General features: G+C 52.1%; 1 protein-coding gene across 1 annotated transcript in view; it reads left to right on the top strand.

Moving 5' to 3' along the window:
• The window catches only part of LOC144600374 (coagulation factor V-like), a 66,510-nt gene that overhangs the window by 17,541 nt on the left and 31,340 nt on the right, over positions 1–17,629 (top strand). Inside the window, exons 10-11 of the mRNA XM_078411949.1 lie at positions 2,298–2,509; positions 3,635–3,785. Of these exons, the coding sequence (XP_078268075.1) occupies positions 2,298–2,509; positions 3,635–3,785 (363 nt within the window). The remainder of the gene's footprint in view (positions 1–2,297; positions 2,510–3,634; positions 3,786–17,629) is intronic.

Here is a 17,629-nt window from a genome sequence, read left to right as displayed (position 1 = left end):
GCTAGGGATATACACCGATCAGCCAAAACATTATGACCACTGACAGGCAAAGTGAATAACATTGATTATCTTGTTACAATGGCACCTGTCAAGGGGTGGGATATATTAGGCAGCAAGTGAGCAGTCAGTTCTTGAAGTTGATGTGTTGGATGCAGGAGAAATGGGCAGGAGTAAAGACCTAAGCGACTTTGACAAGGGTCAAATTGTTATGGCCAGACGACTGGGTCAGAGCATCTCTGAAACAGCAAGGCTTGTGGGGTGCTCCCTGTCAGCAGTGGTGAGTACCTACTGACAGTGGTCCGATGAGGGACAAACCACAAACCGGCGACAGGGTGTTGGGCGCCCAAGGTTCATCGATGCGCGAGGGCCACGAAGACTATCCCGTCTGGTCCAAACCAACAGAAGGTCTACTGTGGCACAACTCACATAAAATGTTAATGGTTGTCACGGGAGGAATGTGTCACAATACACAGTGCATCGCACCCTGCTGCGTATGGGGCTGTACATGGAGGACCAACAGCATATTAGGCAGGTGGTCGTAATGTTTTGGCTCATCAGGTCATAATGTTTTGGCTGATCGGTAAATTAATTCTTAACGCTCTTCTGGAATGTCCCAGTCAACTATATGGTTCGAATGTATTTAGAATGGTCTCACCACCCTTTAACTGTGATTTGGCCTGCTCTATTAGCATTTATGAAAATGTAATTTCATTAAATACCTTCTATGGTCATACACAATGGAAAAAGAATCAGTTATTGAGGGTCATGTTCATTTACAGAGAGCATGCACATCGTCACACGTTATTAACAAGGAAATACTCTAGCTTGTAGGCTTATTGAATTGACAAACACTTTATTTTTGTTCTTCCTTCTTCCTTCCCTCTTCCTTAGCCTGTAAAAAAAACCCTGTCAAATCAGAATAAAACTCCTTAATTCGTAAACATTGCTTAAGTGAGGAAAGAACCTATCTTTATACTCGTTGATTAAAATAGCCTTCCCAGAGACAATCATTTCCTTTGTTATTGCTCACACGTAACTGGACACTCCCTCGTAATAATTGTGAAATGCAAGTTAATCTCAGCATTGTTTTTCAAGTCAAAGGGCAATGAATAAAGATTGTGCCACCTTAATGGTGGATCTGATTTTACATTAAAAAAATGACGCCCTTTGAAAGTTTAAAAGCAATGTATTTTTCATGATTATGTGGGACATACTCCTCCTGTTACTGCTGCTTTATTCATACACAAGCTCCATTTCCTGCTTCTCCCTCCAACTGTTCCCTACATGGTGGTTCCAAGGAATGAATTTGATTTGTTCAACCTTAGTAAACACGTGCAAAACTATCTGTTAAGTACAACAAGATGATTGAACAATTATAGTCACTCTTAGTTTTGAAACCTAGAATAACCAAGGCTACAAACATGGGTTAGTTCTGGCTTTGAACGCTAAAAAATCTGATATTTTATTTGTAGTTAATAGAAATGTGCACACCTGAGCAATTGATTCGGAGAATTCTACCGTTCTAGCACATTGGAAATACTGCGTTCTGGTAATCAAATCAATATGAATTTAAAAAGCTGATATCAGTAATAGTACTTGTGGATTGTTATAATCACACATCTAGCTCTCAGGCATATAATAGCCCTTTGAGGCAGAATAACTCAACAGGAAAAGTTACAAAAAAAAGTTAGCAATAGTTAAAAAGAAAAAAACTGATAGTGTTTTCAAGAGGAAGAGAATGCCCTAGGATTGGGAACATTTGAGAATTAAATAAATGAGAATCAAAATGATGACGACGAAGGAGAAAGTAGAAACAGAGAGTAAAATCAGTAAAATATGTTATAAATAAAAAGGGGAAAAAATCACAGGTTAATAGCAGAAAAAAATAATATTGAATTTTGAAGCAAATGGAAGGAGCTGAGCAGCCTATTCCTCCTTCAAGTTCTTGTTTTCCTGAAGAGACAGTTGAACATTATAACTAATAAAGCACAAAGTGCAGGAGTAACTTAACTTCCGAAGAAGATTGCCGATCCAAAATGTCATCTAGATATACTGCCTCCAGATGTTCTCCAGATATGCTGCCTGACGCACTGAATTACTCCAGCATTTTGTGACTCTTTTTGTTTAAACCAGCATTTGCAGTTGTTGTGTCGCTGAATATTATAACTCTTCGTTCCATCGTACCACCGTTAATAATTATTGGATTTTCCAAATGTAAAGTAAAATGTAAAACATTTGTGCATGCCCTAAGTCATATTCTGGGTGCTGTATAATCTTTGTTTGGATTATCTCTTCAGGTCTCGATGTAAGGAACCATGCTGTTCAGCCCAATGAAACAGTTACTTATTTCTGGACAATGGCCCAGAGTGATGGACCCACCGGCTCTGACTTGGGCTGCCTGACCCGGTTTTACTTCAGTAATGTGGACATGGATCGTGATTTAGCCTCAGGGCTCATTGGGCCTCTACTGATCTGTGCAAAAAACATGCTTGATTCCTTTGCAAGACTGGTGAGAAATTCATTATTAATAAATAGCCATTATCAATAAATTGTTTGCAAGATTTTGATGATATTTACCAAGTTGTAGCTTCAATAACTAAGGAAACCCGATGGAGAGAAGCTGTTTGCATTGTTGATACTAGGAAACAGACTATTTGTGTCATTCTATACAAAATGCATTAAAGCTTCACTGATAAGAAATGAGAGGGTAGAAAAGACATTAGCAGTAAGTGTTGGCAGAAGAATGTTTGATCACGGAGGTGAGGTCAGTCCAAGGAAAGCTGGTACCTGATCCTGCCAAGAGCTGGGACACCATATCTACATACAATCCATTTATAATGAGGAGAAATACTCCGTATCTCCATCCATTGAGCACTGCTGGATATTTATCCTTCTGGAGATTAGCCAAAGACAGAAATAGAACTGGTTGTCATGACCAACATCAAGCAACCTTGATATGCAACTGTTTACGGAGCACAGATGAATAATAAATGGCTTAAAAATGGAGAAACTTTGGATCTAAATAGAAAGTTAACAAAAACAAAGATTAGAGTCCTACATATTGATATGATTTGAAATATCACAATGCGCAATCTTAAATTGGGAATCTACATTGTACTCTTTTCTAAGGCAGAGATAGATAGATTCTTGATTAGTGCGGGTGTCAGGGGTTATGGATAGGAGGCAGAAGAATGGGATTAGGAGGGAGAGATAAATCCGCCATGATTGAATGGTGAAGTAGACTTGATGGGCCGAATGGCCTAATTTTGCTCCTATCACTTATGACCTTACGATCCAAATGTGGATACCACCTACTCTGGTCTTCTGTGCTTCAACTCATTTTTTCCAATAAATGTCAACTGAATATTGATGTGTTTTTGCAATAGAAAACACATTTGAACATACATTGGGGCAAAGAGAAAATACATGATGTTGGATTGCAATGTAATGTAGCTTTACAGTAACTGCAATGATTAAGCAATCAATGGAATAGCAATACAATTCACCTCTGAGAGCTATGTCTTACACAATGCAAGTGGCTCGCTCTGTACTTTAGAATATCATATTTCAGCTCACCTGTAAAGCAAGGTATTATATCTTATCTGTGACAAAATTGTTTTCACTTGCTTCACAGGTGAAGATTGACAAAGCCAAATATCTTTACTTCTCCCTGTTTGATGAGAATAAGAGTTGGTACATAAATGATAACATTGAGAAATACTGTGAAGACCCTTTGCAAGTGAACCCAGATGACCCGGAATTCTATGCTTCCAATCTAATGCACAGTAAGTGATTATAACATTTAAGTATCATGCAGCTTCCAAAAAGACCCCCAATGATATATCCTTACAGGAATTATAGGAGACTGTAGTGGGTCTGGACGCGGTAGGAATAAGGAAAGACGCCAGGTAGATGTTAACAGTAATTTAATCCAGCAAGCATCCAGCACTCACTTCAGTCTCAAGCACGAGTTATCTCTCCAGCCCCTTCAGGCAAACCTCGTAGCACTAGTCCTTCCCCCAGCCCTGTCCAACCCGTGCCGAGGGGAATGATCCAGGGAGTGGCCTAATCCCCGGGTACCGCCACAGGACCCCTCCTCCCCCATGAACCGGAGGCACGAAACGGACAGGGGGACGTATGAGACGACCAGCCCGTGTGCGCACCACAACAGTAGCAGGAACCGGAACCACACTGCCAGGCGCAGAAGGCTGCGAAGACGCTGGGGGTAAGGGCCGGGACGTAGGATGACCCCGAGGGCGAGGCCATGCCAGTAGGACCGGCTGGCTAATGTCCACGTGCGCTGGCTTCAGCCGTGCAATGGAGACCGTCTCAGACGACCCCCCATGTCCAAAACGAAAGTGACAGAGCCACGCTCGAGCACCCTGAATGGTCCTTCATACGGACACTGAAGGGACGTCCGGTACGCATCCCAGCGCAGGAAAACAAACGGACAGTCCTGCAGAGCGGAAGGGACATGCGACTGAACCGAACCATGTTGAGATGTCGGCGCTGGTGCAAGCTTACCCACCGTCTCCTGAAGGCGTTGTAGGGCGGCCGATGAATGCTCCGCCTGACCCTGGGCTGATGGAATAAATTCACCGGGCACTGTCAGCGGGGCCCTGTACACCAATTCAGCTGAGGAGGTGGCCAAGTTCTCTTTGGGCGCAGTGCGGACGCCCAGTAAAACCCACGGCAACGCGTTGACCCAATCCGGGTCAACGAGCCGGGCCTTCAGGGCAGCCTTGAGCTGGCAGTGGAAGCGCTCCACCAGGCCGTTCGCCTGCGGATGGTACGCCGTGGTGCGGTGCAGGTTAACCCCCAGTAGGCGAGCCATGGCCGACCACAGTTCAGAGGTGAATTGCGGCCCCTGGTCGGATGTATTGTCGAGCGGCACTCCAAACCTGGCAATCCAGTGTGCCGCCAAAGCATGGGCACAAGTAACGGCAGAAGTGTCCGCCAGTGGAACTGCTTCCGGCCACCGCGTGAAACGGTCGACCACAGTCAGGAGGTGGGTGAAGCCCCGAGAAGGCGGCAGCGGCCCCACGATGTCCACGTGGATGTGGTCGAACCGCTGGCGAGGGACGATGAACTCCTGGAACGGCGCTCGCACATGCCGCTGTACTTTGGCAGTTTGGCCCGGGATGCAGGTGTGCGCCCAATGCCCAACCTGTTTACGTAACCCGTGCCACACGAAACGGGAAGCCACGAGGGCCGTTGTCGGCCGAATGGAAGGGTGGGCCAGCCCGTGGAGCACCTCAAACACTCTGCGCCGCCAGCCAACGGGAACGACGGGGCGCGGTTGCCCGGTGGATACATCGCAAAGCAGTGTTGCGCCCCCAGTGCTGCAGGGAACGTCCTCCAACCGCAGGCCCGAAACAGCGGTACGATAGGCGGACATCTCATCATCTGTCAACTAGGCTGCCGCCAGGGCTGAGTAGTCGATGCCATCGGCCACTTGCAGGACGGCATGGACCGCGGGCCGAGACAAGGCGTCGGCCACTCTGTTGCCTTTGCCCCGGATGAAACGGATGGAGGTAGTGTACTCCGAGACGAAAGCTAACTGCCGCTGCTGGCGAGCCGACCATGGGTCGGACACCTTGGCGAACGCAAAGGTGAGGGGCTTGTGGTCAGTGTACGCGGTGAAGGTCCACCCTTTGAGGAAGTAACAGAAGTGGCGGACTGCGAGGTAAAGGGCAAGGAGCTCGCGGTCAAAGGCACTGTAGTTCCGTTGTGTGCCGCTCAGGTGCCTGCTGAAGAAAGCAAGAGGCTTCCAACAACCATCAATCTGCTGTTCTAGCACCGCCCCAACTGCCACATCCGAAGCGTCGACCGTCAGGCTGGTTGGTGCATCTGCCCGTGGGTGCACATGCATCATGGCCTTAGCCAGGGCGTCCTTGGCGTGTTGGAACGCCGCCACAGCATCGTCAGTCCACTCGACCTCCCTGCGCTTGCCCGCCATGAGGTGGAACAGCGGGCGCAAGTTCCGGGCTGCAGACGGCACAAATCGGTGGTATAAAGTCCACCATCCCAACAAACTCCTGGAGGCCCCTCACGGTGGTCGGGCATGGAAACTGGCGCACCGCGTACACCTTGTCCGGGAGCGGCAGTGCCTCGTGCTGAGTCACGTGGTGGCCCAGAAAATTGATGGACGACACCCCGAAACGGCATTTGGCGATGTTGATGGCCAGCCCATGATCGCTGAGGCGCTGGCATAGCTGGCGGAGATGGGTAGCATGCTCCTGTCTCGAGCGGCCTGCCACCAAAATGTCATCGAGGTACACGTAAACAAAGCCTAGACCACGGCACACACAGTCCATAAGCCGCTGAAAGGCTTGCACCGCGTTCTTCAGTCCGAAGTGCCTACGGAAGAATTCGAAAAGGCCAAATGGCGTCACGATGGCCACCTTGGGGACGTCGTCCGGGTGGACGGGAATCTGATTGTAGCCACGCACCAGATCGACTTTGGAAAACACCGTGGCCCCAGCCAGGTGTGCGTTAAAGTCCTGAATGTGGGGGACTGGATACCTGTCAGCGATGGTAGCATCGTTAAGCCGACAGTAGTCACCGCAAGGGCGCCAGCCACCGTCTGCCTTGGGGACCATATGGAGCGTTGACGCCAACGGGCTGTCTGAGCGGGGCACAATACCCAGCGACTCCATAAGGCGGAACTCCTCCCGAGCGAGACGGAGCTTGTCCGGTGGAAGGCGCCACGCCCAGTCGTCCAAGGGCGGGCCAGTGGTGGGAATGTGATGCTCCACCCCATGCTTCGGGGCAGAGGAACTGGGGGTCGAGGATTTCGGAGAAGTCGGCCAGAATGCGCGAGAACGTAGCGTCCATGGACGACAGGGGCCCATCAGGCAACACAACGGGGTCGCGCACTCAGAGGAAAACAGGCTGCAAAGTGACGGAGTGCACCAAACGCTGCCGCTTAACGTCCACGAGCAGGGAATGGGCCCGTAGAAAGTCTGCGCCCAGCAACGGCTGGGACACATCCATAAAGACTAATGGCCATGAGAAGTGGCCATCGCCGAAGTTGAGGGAGAGCGTGCGCACCCCATACGAGTGGATTGGAGTCCCGTTTGCCACGGCGAGGAGGGGCTGCGTTTACCATAGCAGATGTCATCACTTGAAGGGGGAAGAACACTCACCTCAGCCCGTGTCCACAAGGAAACAGGTCCCGGTGCGGCGATCCCACGCAAACACGCGATGAACCTGGCCGGCCGTCGAAGCAATCACTGAAGGCCGGCCCCTGCGTTTCCCGGGAACGAGCAGGGCTGCCGGCATTGACGGGCAGAAGGTCCCCAGCGGCGATGAAAGTAGCACTAGCCCCTTCTGCTGGCGCCTGTGGAAACGGGCGGCTGGGTGGGCTGATCCGACCACCAGCGACCTCTTGTGGCATGCGGAGGAATGGACGGCAAGCTGCGCGGGAACGACGCGCTGCCGGCCGGGTGTGCCGTTGCAGCCGGATCCTGCCACGATGGACGTCTAGGAGCGGCGGAGACACGGTCGATCGAGGCACCGACCTGCAGATTGTCGTCGGTCATTGGAGAAACGTCGAACGCGTCCAGGGCCAGCTGACGGGCCATCCATAGTTCATCGGCACGCTCGCACACTGCCTGCATGTCAGTAAACGGGTCGTTGGAGATTTGATGGCGGAGATCCGACGGCAGCTGCTGCAGGTAAGCTTGTTTAAATAAAAAGCAGGGCTTGCGGATGCCCATCAGGGCCAGCATATCGCCCAGCAGTACCGACGGACGGCGGTCACCCAGGCCAGTCATGCGTAGGATTTGGGTCGCCCGCTCGGCCTCACCGAGGATGAACTTCCACAGGAGAAAGACCTTGAGGCCCTCATACTTATTACCCGCCTGGGGGGCGTGGAGGAAAGGTCTGACCCGTCGCGCGGTGGTCTGGTCGAGGGCGCCGATAACGTAAAAGTACTTGGCTGCGTTGGCGGTCACTCCCCGCAGGTGCAAACTGTGCCTCGGCCTGGTCAAACCAGAAATCAGGGTCGTCGGTCCAAAGGGGAGGCAGCTTCAATGCCATGGCATGGAGAGCGGCGCGGTCGGCAGGGTCCAAGGGGTGGGGTCCAGCAGGGTCCAGAGGCAGCTGACCGGCAAGGTCCAGGGGTATTTGACCGGGTAGTGCGTGTTGAGGAATGTTCGGGTCCATTGCGACTTGCGAGGAAACGACGAGGGTCACCAGTGTAGTGGGTCTGGACGCAATAGGAATAAGGCAAGACGCCAGCCAGGTAGGTGTTAACAGTAATTTAATCCAGCAACAGAACATCCACTCTCACTTCAGTCTCAAACACGAGTTATCTCTCCTGCCCCTTCAGGCAAAAACCCCGTAGCACTAGTCCGTCCCCCAACCCTGTCCAACCCGTGCCGACGGGGATGATCCAGGGAGTGGCCTAATCCCCGGGTACCGCCACAAAACTTGTATTTGACTTCAATGTAGCAGTAATTTCGCTTATCTTTGAGTAAAACAACCATTTTATTTCAAGTGTCATGTTAGTAAGGTGCTAATTAGTACAACACAAGAACAGGCCCTTCAGTTCACAAGGTCTATGCCAAAGATAATCCCCAGACCAACTACCCTTTGTGTAAAATATTTGACCCCATATCTCCTTTATACTTGGCCCCTCTCAACTTAAAGATATGACCTCTAATTTTTGATTTTTCCATCCTGCAGAAAGGTTCTGACTGTCCACCGTATGTATGTCTGTATGTATGTATGTATGTATGTATGTATGTATGTATGTATGTATGTATGTATGCCTCTCATAATGTTATTTATTTCTAGTAGGTCTCCTCACAACCTGCAGCATTCCAAAGAAAACAATCCAAGTCTGTCCAATCGCTCCCTGTAGCTAATGCCACCTAATCCAGCCAATAATCTGATAAACCTCCACTGCACCCTTTCCAATGTGTCCACATCCTTTCTGTAAAGGGGCAACTAGTATAAGGGGTTTCTGCGCCGAGCTTTCGCCCGACCTAAGGTCCCCGTGCCTTGCTCTGATCCCTTGACCAGGCCGCGCACACTGGTTCCCCGTGAGTGGTTCGACCCACTCACCCCCTACGGTTCTAGACACTGGACTTAGATGCAGGAGCGTTTATAGTGCAGAAAAATTCAACCAGACCAGATTTGAAGACCAGGGTTTAAATGGAAAAGGCTTTTATTGAGCACTTGGGACTATTGTCCATGAATACTTATACACAGTTCTATTAGACATATGCACAACTACACGAATACTTAGACACAGTTCTAAACGACATATGCATAACTACACGAATACTTAGACACAGGTCTATTAGACATATTCTTGACTGTAAGATGGGGAACGTACGACACATCGCAAAATTTACCAACACATATTCATTTACACACCCACGTTTATTCAAACCACCCTCCCCTCTACACTAAACTATGTCCAGGATGTGCAGGATCGGGGTACATGCTCACCATGGGGCTATTACTGGGGTTACTGGCTGTTCGTGCTGCTTCTCCGCTGCTTTCCGTGAGGGTCATGCTTGTCCCCTGAGTTTCTTCCTTCCGTTTCTTGCGTTCCTGGCCAGTCGTTGCGAGCGTTTCTGTCCCTGCTGCGAGCGTGTCTTTCTTGCCTGTCTTTTCGTCTTCCTCCTGGCTTGCGTTCCTTGCAGGTTTTCTTGCAGTATTTCTTCTTGAGTTGCGTGCCGGTTCCTCTCTCTTGCACTTCGCTTCTTCTTGCCTGTCTTTTCTTCCTCCTGCATCCGTTTGACTTGCTCCCTTGCACCAGTTTTTCTTGCGTTTAAAACCCAAAAGTCGTGGCCAGTTATACTATTCTGACCCGTCCTATCTCCCGCCAGATCTTGGAATCTCTTTATTTAAAAGATATGTATGAGTTTTCTCTCTGATCTGCGCTTATGTCCGGGGGTACCGGGGATGGCCAGACGGTGTTAATTGGTATTTCGTTGCGAGGTGATGGGTTTAACTGGTTTCCCATCACCTACCAGGTAGTTTTCTATGGGCTATTGTGCCCCCTTAACGAGATTAACTGTGTAGGTCGGCTTGGGGCATTGTGAGTATGCTGATGTCAGCACCCCAGTGTCTGGGCTTCGACCTGGTTTCGCAGGCTTCTGCATGGCCAATACCCATCCATTGTTCTGGCCGTGGCTTTGCAGAAACCTAGAGACTGGGCTGTAAGGTTTTTGCTCTTGTGGCTGGTCACGAGGTCCTGCGGCCATTTTAGGACCCACAGATTGTGACATCCCTTGGTAAACTGACCGCAGCCTTTCTCCGCTATCAGCCCCAGTCTCCCGTTTAAAATGTCCAAACTGCAGCTCTTTGGTTTGGTGTTGCTTTCAGAATGAGGGAAAACTTCTTAAATCTTACAGTCCCTCCTGTTGATTTGCATAACCCCAGCTTATCGAATCAATTAAATAATGTGGTTGAGCAATGTTTTCCCGATTCTCCACATCCAGACCCCTGAGGTTTTAACTAAACTAGTGTTCCATTGCGAACGTACAGTCCCCATCTTTTAGGCTGACCTTTACTGCCCGTGTCCCGGGCAAAACTATATTACAAGTATGTACATTTTCATGTCAGACATATACACCTACACCTTGTCCCAGGCCGATGCCTCCACCATCCTCCTACTGGTGTCAGCTTTAATGTAGGACATGAAAACAACACAACAGCAAAACGATACATTTTGTACATTCCTTCACAATCACTCTTGATACAAATTCGAAGAGGACAATACAAAAACACAGTTCACTCGGTGCGGAGGGGGCCCGTCCTTCTAGCAGCTTGCGGCTGGGTCCTGCTCGCCCACCCACACGTAACGGTCTCTCCATTCCCCTTGATATACCCGGTTATTGAGGCACTGCCCTCTTTTACATTTTACACATAATAAATATAATACTATCCCTGCTTGTACCACAACTAATGCGTGTGACGCTATCCTAACCCAAGACGGGACCTCGATATTGGTGAACAGGTCCCACCATGGTGGAATCACAATGTCTAATATTTCGGACCCTATCTCTACTGTCTTTTGCTCCAGGGTGTAAAAGTGCCTTTGTGATACGGTGACTGCCTTTAACAGGGTTGTGAGATGTTTGGGGAGAGGGGGAATGGCGTACCCGAAATGCGCTACAAATCGCTGCAGGTCGGTGAAGTTTTCCTGTACAGTTAGGTGAACCGTGGAGGGTTCAGGAATGGGGACAATTCGCTGCTGTGCCACTTGAACCTCTGCCCTGGGTTTAAAACAGAAGCTGCTGTCCCTTACCGGACACGAACCGTGCTGTCCGTGTCGATAGTACTGCGCTGCAGTGGTAACACAATAGGTACCACCCCCTATGTATGCCACCTGTGGGGGCACATGGCCCTGTGCCATTGCCTCCATGGTACAACTCATAGGCTTCGTGCCAACAGTCCTGAACCCGCACTGCTGTTCCGAAAAGGCATTCAAGTGCTGAGGACACAATACGATATGTGCTCCCCGGCTCCGACACCCCGAGAGGTCAGTACCCGTCATCGACTGCTCCCAGCAGATGACGTGCGATGGGACCGCTGCGTAGCGAATATGGGCTCCCCCCTGAATGACTCCAATGTTCTCCACCCTGTACACTGGTGCGGGCCTTGTCGTCTTGCCCAACACTGGCATCCGCACCACTATTCCCATGACTGTGTGGTTTGACTGGCCACAATCTACGGGAACAGGGTATGCCTCCGACGCTAACCTGAGCTGGCACGGGGTGAGCGCGTTCTGAAAGGGTAGCAGCGCTTGTAGGTGTTTGTTACTGATCCAGGACGGGACCAATCCTTCTTTTAGGTCCTCGAGGTTGCTGCGGCCCTCGCCCAGCAACCATGCCCCATACAGTACGCACACCTCATTTTGCGCTGCCTGATCGGACGCGTTCCGATCTTCCCTAATCAGTGCGTTCGCCGTGCCGGCATGCCTTTCCAGCTCAGCGATTATCTTGCGCAGGTGTAGTATCATTGCCTGGTCCTCATGTAGCTCGGACCCGACGACCTTGTTCCCATCCGTGAGGATGCCTTTTAACTGCGACTTTAACCTGTTAATCTGGGTCTGCAGCTCCATGGTATCTAGAGCGTTGACCACAGATGTCCCGGTGTTAAAGCCCGTAAATACATCATTCACTACACCCCTCCTATGCCTCCCCGTCTGACCCCAGTCCTCCGGCTCTTGGCTATACAAGCTCTCCTTGTCCACACTGGCAAGGTCGAACTCGTAAAATTGCCGGAACATGTTGGTCAGTCGCACCTGGTACAGTCTTTCAGTTTCCCTGGGGCACCACCCCGGCAACCGCACCTCGGTGAGGTTTAAGATCACCGAGGCTACCGCGTAGTGCACCCCCTGGTACAATACCTGGTCAGTCGGTATCAGTACCAGGCCATTCCCGGGTCCCTTAGTGGTTTTAGGGCACTCACCCTCCTGTGCTACTGCCAGCGGAACTGTGGGAGGTGTCGTGCGTGGCCGTGTGATGAGTTCAGTGGCGTTTACCGGGATCGGGAAAAAGGGGGACCCCACAAGCCCGCGAGCTAACATCCCACCTCATCCCCTTTCCGTCATCCTGCCACTGTCTCTGGAAAAATATGCTGTTGCCCGTGGGGCAGCGATACCTCGAACCCCACATACACATATAAATCCCCTCATCCGGTTCCCACCATTTGTCCCAACACACACTCAACTGTTCATTAGTCCCAGAAATAGTTCTGTGAGTGTTGTTGTTAAGTCTCTCCCACTCAACAGTGGAGTTGGCCATTGTCCTGCTCGTTTTCCTCAGCCACCACCGCCTGCTCGCAGGGACCTTCCCCGTGCATACCAGGCAGATCCTTTTGCCAACGGTGGCGCTTACTCTTTGGGCGACGATCTTGACTCTCGGGCACAATAACGAAGTGTCCCGATAAGCAAAACCTGAGGCGCTGGAATACTCTGAAGAGTTCGATCCCAGCCACCCCGGCCACCGGCCTTCATGGAAGTGAACTGCGGTCTCCTCCGCTTCTCTCCTTCCAGTCCCATCGGTCGCGATGGGAGCCGTGTCCCCGGAGCAGCTGTAAATGATGATGTCCTTGGTGCGGCCCCAATAGGCCCACCCACATCCGATCGCCGTGGCAACGATCCACCATACGAGTGCCTCCTTCCACTCCAGAAAACAGATAAAATATGGTATAGCCAGCCTCTTGGGGAGCGCTTGGCTTTGTTAACGCCTCTGCGGGCGGGTCTCTTGACCCCCAGCCTGCACCCCACACCCACACATCCTGGACGCATCAACTCTATTTACATCTATCCCCACAAAACTTATCTAAATTACTTATCCTTATCTAATTACCTAATCCTTATCTATCTAAAATATAATACAGCGCCGCCCTCCCAGGGCGGCTCAGCTAATCCTTGTCAGGGCTGCAGCGGGTCGTCCCCTGCGGCTGCACCACGCTGTCTCCCACCTTTGATCCTCCGCAGCCTGTCGCTGCCTGTCGGGGGCTAGGCCTCCTCTGAAACGTTAGCTCCCTCCTCCTTATCATATCATATCATATCATATCATATCATATCATATCATATCATATCATATCATATACAGCCGGAAACAGGCCTTTTCGGCCCTCCAAGTCCGTGCCGCCCAGTGATCCCCGTACATTAACACTATCCTACACCCATTAGGGACAATTTTTACATTTACCCAACCAATTAACCTACATACCTTACTTGGCTCCCGTACCTCCCGTACCTCGGGGCGTGATTGACCTCTGGCCAAAACTTTCTACGTTGGGGTTCCCTGCTGGACCTACGGAGGATCACCTGAGGCACTGCCCCCTGGACAGCCTGGCTGAGGTACCCCCCGCAGCTGCCGACCCTGGCCCCTCCTCATCCAGCTCTGCCCCCTTGGTGCTGGGTATACCCGCAGCATCCGGCCTCACCCTGCCTGTACCTACAGGTGGTGAGCCTTCGCCCGCTACCCCCGCCTTCCTGGTGCTTGAGTCGGGGACGTTACTGTCGTCCCCCTCCGACTCCTCTTCCTCCGTAATGGGATCCAGCCCCTGATCGAGCTGATCAGGCTCTTCCTCATCTGAATCCCACCCAAAACGCGAGACCCTCCATTCCTGGAGAATGTCCTCCCCCTTCACGCAGGCAACCTTGCCTGCCTGCGTGACCTGCCTCATCCTTGGCTGTGAGTCCCCACTCACAGGGCTGGCCCCTGTGGTTGACCCCTGTGCTCCTGGCCTGTACAATTTACATTGATTGATATGAAACCACTTAATCCGCCGGGGCATCTTCATGGCATAGACCATGGGGCTGGCTTTATCTACAATGCTGTAGGGCCCCGTGTAGAGTGGTTCGAAACTACCTACCCTAGCGTAGTTCCGAACCATTACCAGTTCTACCTCCCACTCCTGCAGCTTGCGCGGCTCCAGCAACAGCTTGTTGCCCAGGTGCTGCCTTCCCATGTTCCCAGCCGCCTGCCCGTGGACCTGCTTCAGATGCTCGAAGAGGTTCTGGACAAACCTGTCCCTCTTAACCTCTTCGAGCTGACCCTCCGTGAGCACCGGGGCCAGAACATGGGTGGGAGTGCGCATAACCCTGCCAGTCATCAGCTCGTACGGGGAATATCCCGTGCTCTTAGACTGGCTGGCCCTGATCCCCATGAGGACTAGGGGCAGGACCTCCGCCCATTTTTGGGGCGAGCCCATAGCCTCCTTCCTCAACCTTTCTTTCAGGGTCCTGTTCATGCGCTCCACAATCCCTGATGACTGGGGATTGTGGGCTACGTGCCACTTCCCCTCAATGCCCAGGAGCATGAGGGTGTTCTGCATTACCTGTCCGGTGAAATGACTCCCTAGGTCGGACTCCACAAAACGAGGGAGCCCCCACCGTGAGAACACCTCCCGGACCAGGATCTTAGCAGTACCCAGTGCCGTAGCTGCCTTACAGGGGAAAGCCTCCACCCACTTTGTGAACACGTCAATGAGGACGAGGCAGTACTTATAGCCTCCTTGGGTGGTGGGCAAGGGCTCGATGTAGTCGATCTGGATCGACTGCCATGGTCCCTCCACCCTCCTGACGTGTCCCATGGGCGCTTGCTTTCCTTTTCTGGGGGTCTGGGTTATTGGCAGCACAGACGAGGCAGCTGGCGCAGAACTAACGGACCTCGTCCCTAAGCCCCGGCCACCATCCCGCCTGCTCTACCCGCTGCCACGTAACCTCCGGTCCGGGGTGCCCTGCCCCTGGACCCTCATGTGCCAGCTGGAGGAACTCCCTCCTGTGCTGCTGTGGCACAACCCACTGTTCGGCATGGAAGAGCATGCCTTCTTTTACGAAGAGGGTCGCCTTACCGTAGAGACCCTCTACCTGCTCGCCCTCACTAACAGCTCTGAGGACGGCTTTTAAAGCAGGATCCTGAGCTTGGACGGTCCTCAGGTCCAGAGGCAATGTAACCTTTGGGGTCCCGACGTTACCCTCCTTACCCTGGATCGCTGCTATCTGCCTGTGCCCATAGGGGTCCCAGAAGATGCCGCTGCGGGCGCCCTCCTTAGCTAGGGCGTCCGCCTGCTTGTTGCCCTCCCCCCGGGGCTCTGTGGCGGAATGGGCCTTCACCTTATATATAAAAACCTCCCCTTTCTCCCCTACTGCGGCCAAAATCTGCTCTAGCAGGGGTTTAACGGTTAAAGGCCTCCCGTCTGAGGAAGTGTATCTGTGACGGGACCAGATGGCCAGGTACTCGGTACACGAATTGCAGGTAAACATACTGTCTGAGCAAATCGTGTACGGGGTTGGGAACCTCTCTGGGTGGGTGACAACGTACGCCACTGCGGACAGCTAGGCCTGTAGCGCGCTCATGAGACTGGGGAGCTTAATTGCCAAGGCAATGCCTGCCTTGGGGTCATAAATTCCACATCCCGTGAGTCGTTCGCCAGCTGACACCGTACTGGAGCCGTCCACATAGATCTCCCGGCCTGTGGGATGGATCCCAGCCCGTAGACCTATGTCGACGTCCCAGACCCCCTCCACGGAACACCGATGGGCCGTTCCGGGATATACTAAATTTGCCGCAAGCTTGGGCTCGCACAGACCTTCAATCTTCAGATTCATCTGTGACAGGAGGAGGGTCCAGCGCGCGATGCGAGCGCAGTTGACAGTCCCATCCTTGATCCTTCCATCCAGAAGCATCTGGGTGGGTGTGTGGTGGGTGAGGAGAGTGATTGGAGAGGTTCCTGTGAAGATTAAAGCCCTCTTCACAGCCCAATGCGTGGCTAAAAGGTGCCTCTCGCAATTGGAGAAACTCCTCTCCACATCGGTGAGCACCCTGGAGGAGTACACCACTGGTCGCAGCCTACCGTGCCGTTCCTGCAGCAGCACGGCACTCAGGCTGTCCCCACTGGCTGCCACCTCCAGAGAAAACCCTTTCTCCCCATCTATGGCTCCTAAGGCTGGTGCGGTTTGCAGATCCCCTTTCAACTTCTCAAACGCGGCCTGGCAACCCTCATCCCAAGCCCACTCCACTCCCTTGTGTAGGAGTCGGAGTAGCGGGGCAGCGGTGGCCGCGTAGTCCTCGATGAAGTCTCTGCAATACCCGGTCAGTCCCAGGAAAGACCTCACACCCGTTACAGTATAGGGAATCGGCAACTCCTGCACTGACTCCCTCCTAGCCTGATCTATGGCCCTTTCCCCGGCGAGGATGGTCAGACCCAAGAATTTTACCTCTGGCAGACCGATCCGTGCCTTCTTCGGGTTTATCTTAAAACCCTTCCTAGCCAGCAGCTCTAGCAGCTCGGCCAGCAGTGGACCGTGCTCCTCCTTTGAGTCTGTGAACAGGAGGAGGTCGTCCACATACTGCACGACCTGGTGGCGCTGGCTAAACTCCCTCAGGCTATCTGCCATGCACTGGTGAAAAATGCTGGGGCTGTTGTGGAAACCCTGTGGTAAGCAGTTCCAGGTGTACTGTTGCCCTTTAAAAGTAAAGGCAAACTTGTACTGGTCCTCCCGCCGCAGCGGAATGGACCAAAACCCATTTGAAATATCCAGCACCGTGAACGTGGTCGCGGATGCTGGGATACTTCCTATGAGGTCGGCAACTGCTGCCACCGTGGGTGCGCAGGCGGGGATATTACTGTTGAGGACCCGGTAGTCCACCGTGGCCCTCCATGAGTTATCCGGTTTCCTAACCGGCCACAATGGAGAGTTCACGTGTGTGGCTATCGGCCTCTGCACGCCCTGCTGCACCAGTGAAGATATGGCTATCTCCAAATCGGGTTCCGCCTCCTTGGGGAAATTGTACTGCCTCTGGGGTCTGGTCATGGGGTCCCCGTCTATGCTGACCTCGAACCCCACTAAACTACCACAATCGTGTTTGTGGGTCGCAAACGCGTTCAGGTTGCTCCCCACACACTCTTGTAGTTCAGCCGGGACCTCCGCCACCATGCACTCGAGGTCGTAACCCTCGGGCGGCTTCATGGTGCACAGAGTCCCTTTCCCCTCCTTTCCCCTAATCACTATTATCTCCCCTTTACCGCCCTTGTCCACCCAAAGGCAGTGGTTCCGTAAGTCCATGAGGATCCCATGGCTTACCAAAAAATCGGATCCAATGATCCCCTTTCCACCCCCTTCTGTCCACTTCATCAGGATACA

This window comes from Rhinoraja longicauda, chromosome 15 (genome assembly GCF_053455715.1).
Source record: "Rhinoraja longicauda isolate Sanriku21f chromosome 15, sRhiLon1.1, whole genome shotgun sequence".
NCBI classification, from domain to species: Eukaryota; Metazoa; Chordata; class Chondrichthyes; order Rajiformes; family Arhynchobatidae; genus Rhinoraja; species Rhinoraja longicauda.
This window is presented reverse-complemented; position numbering and strand designations above follow the sequence as displayed.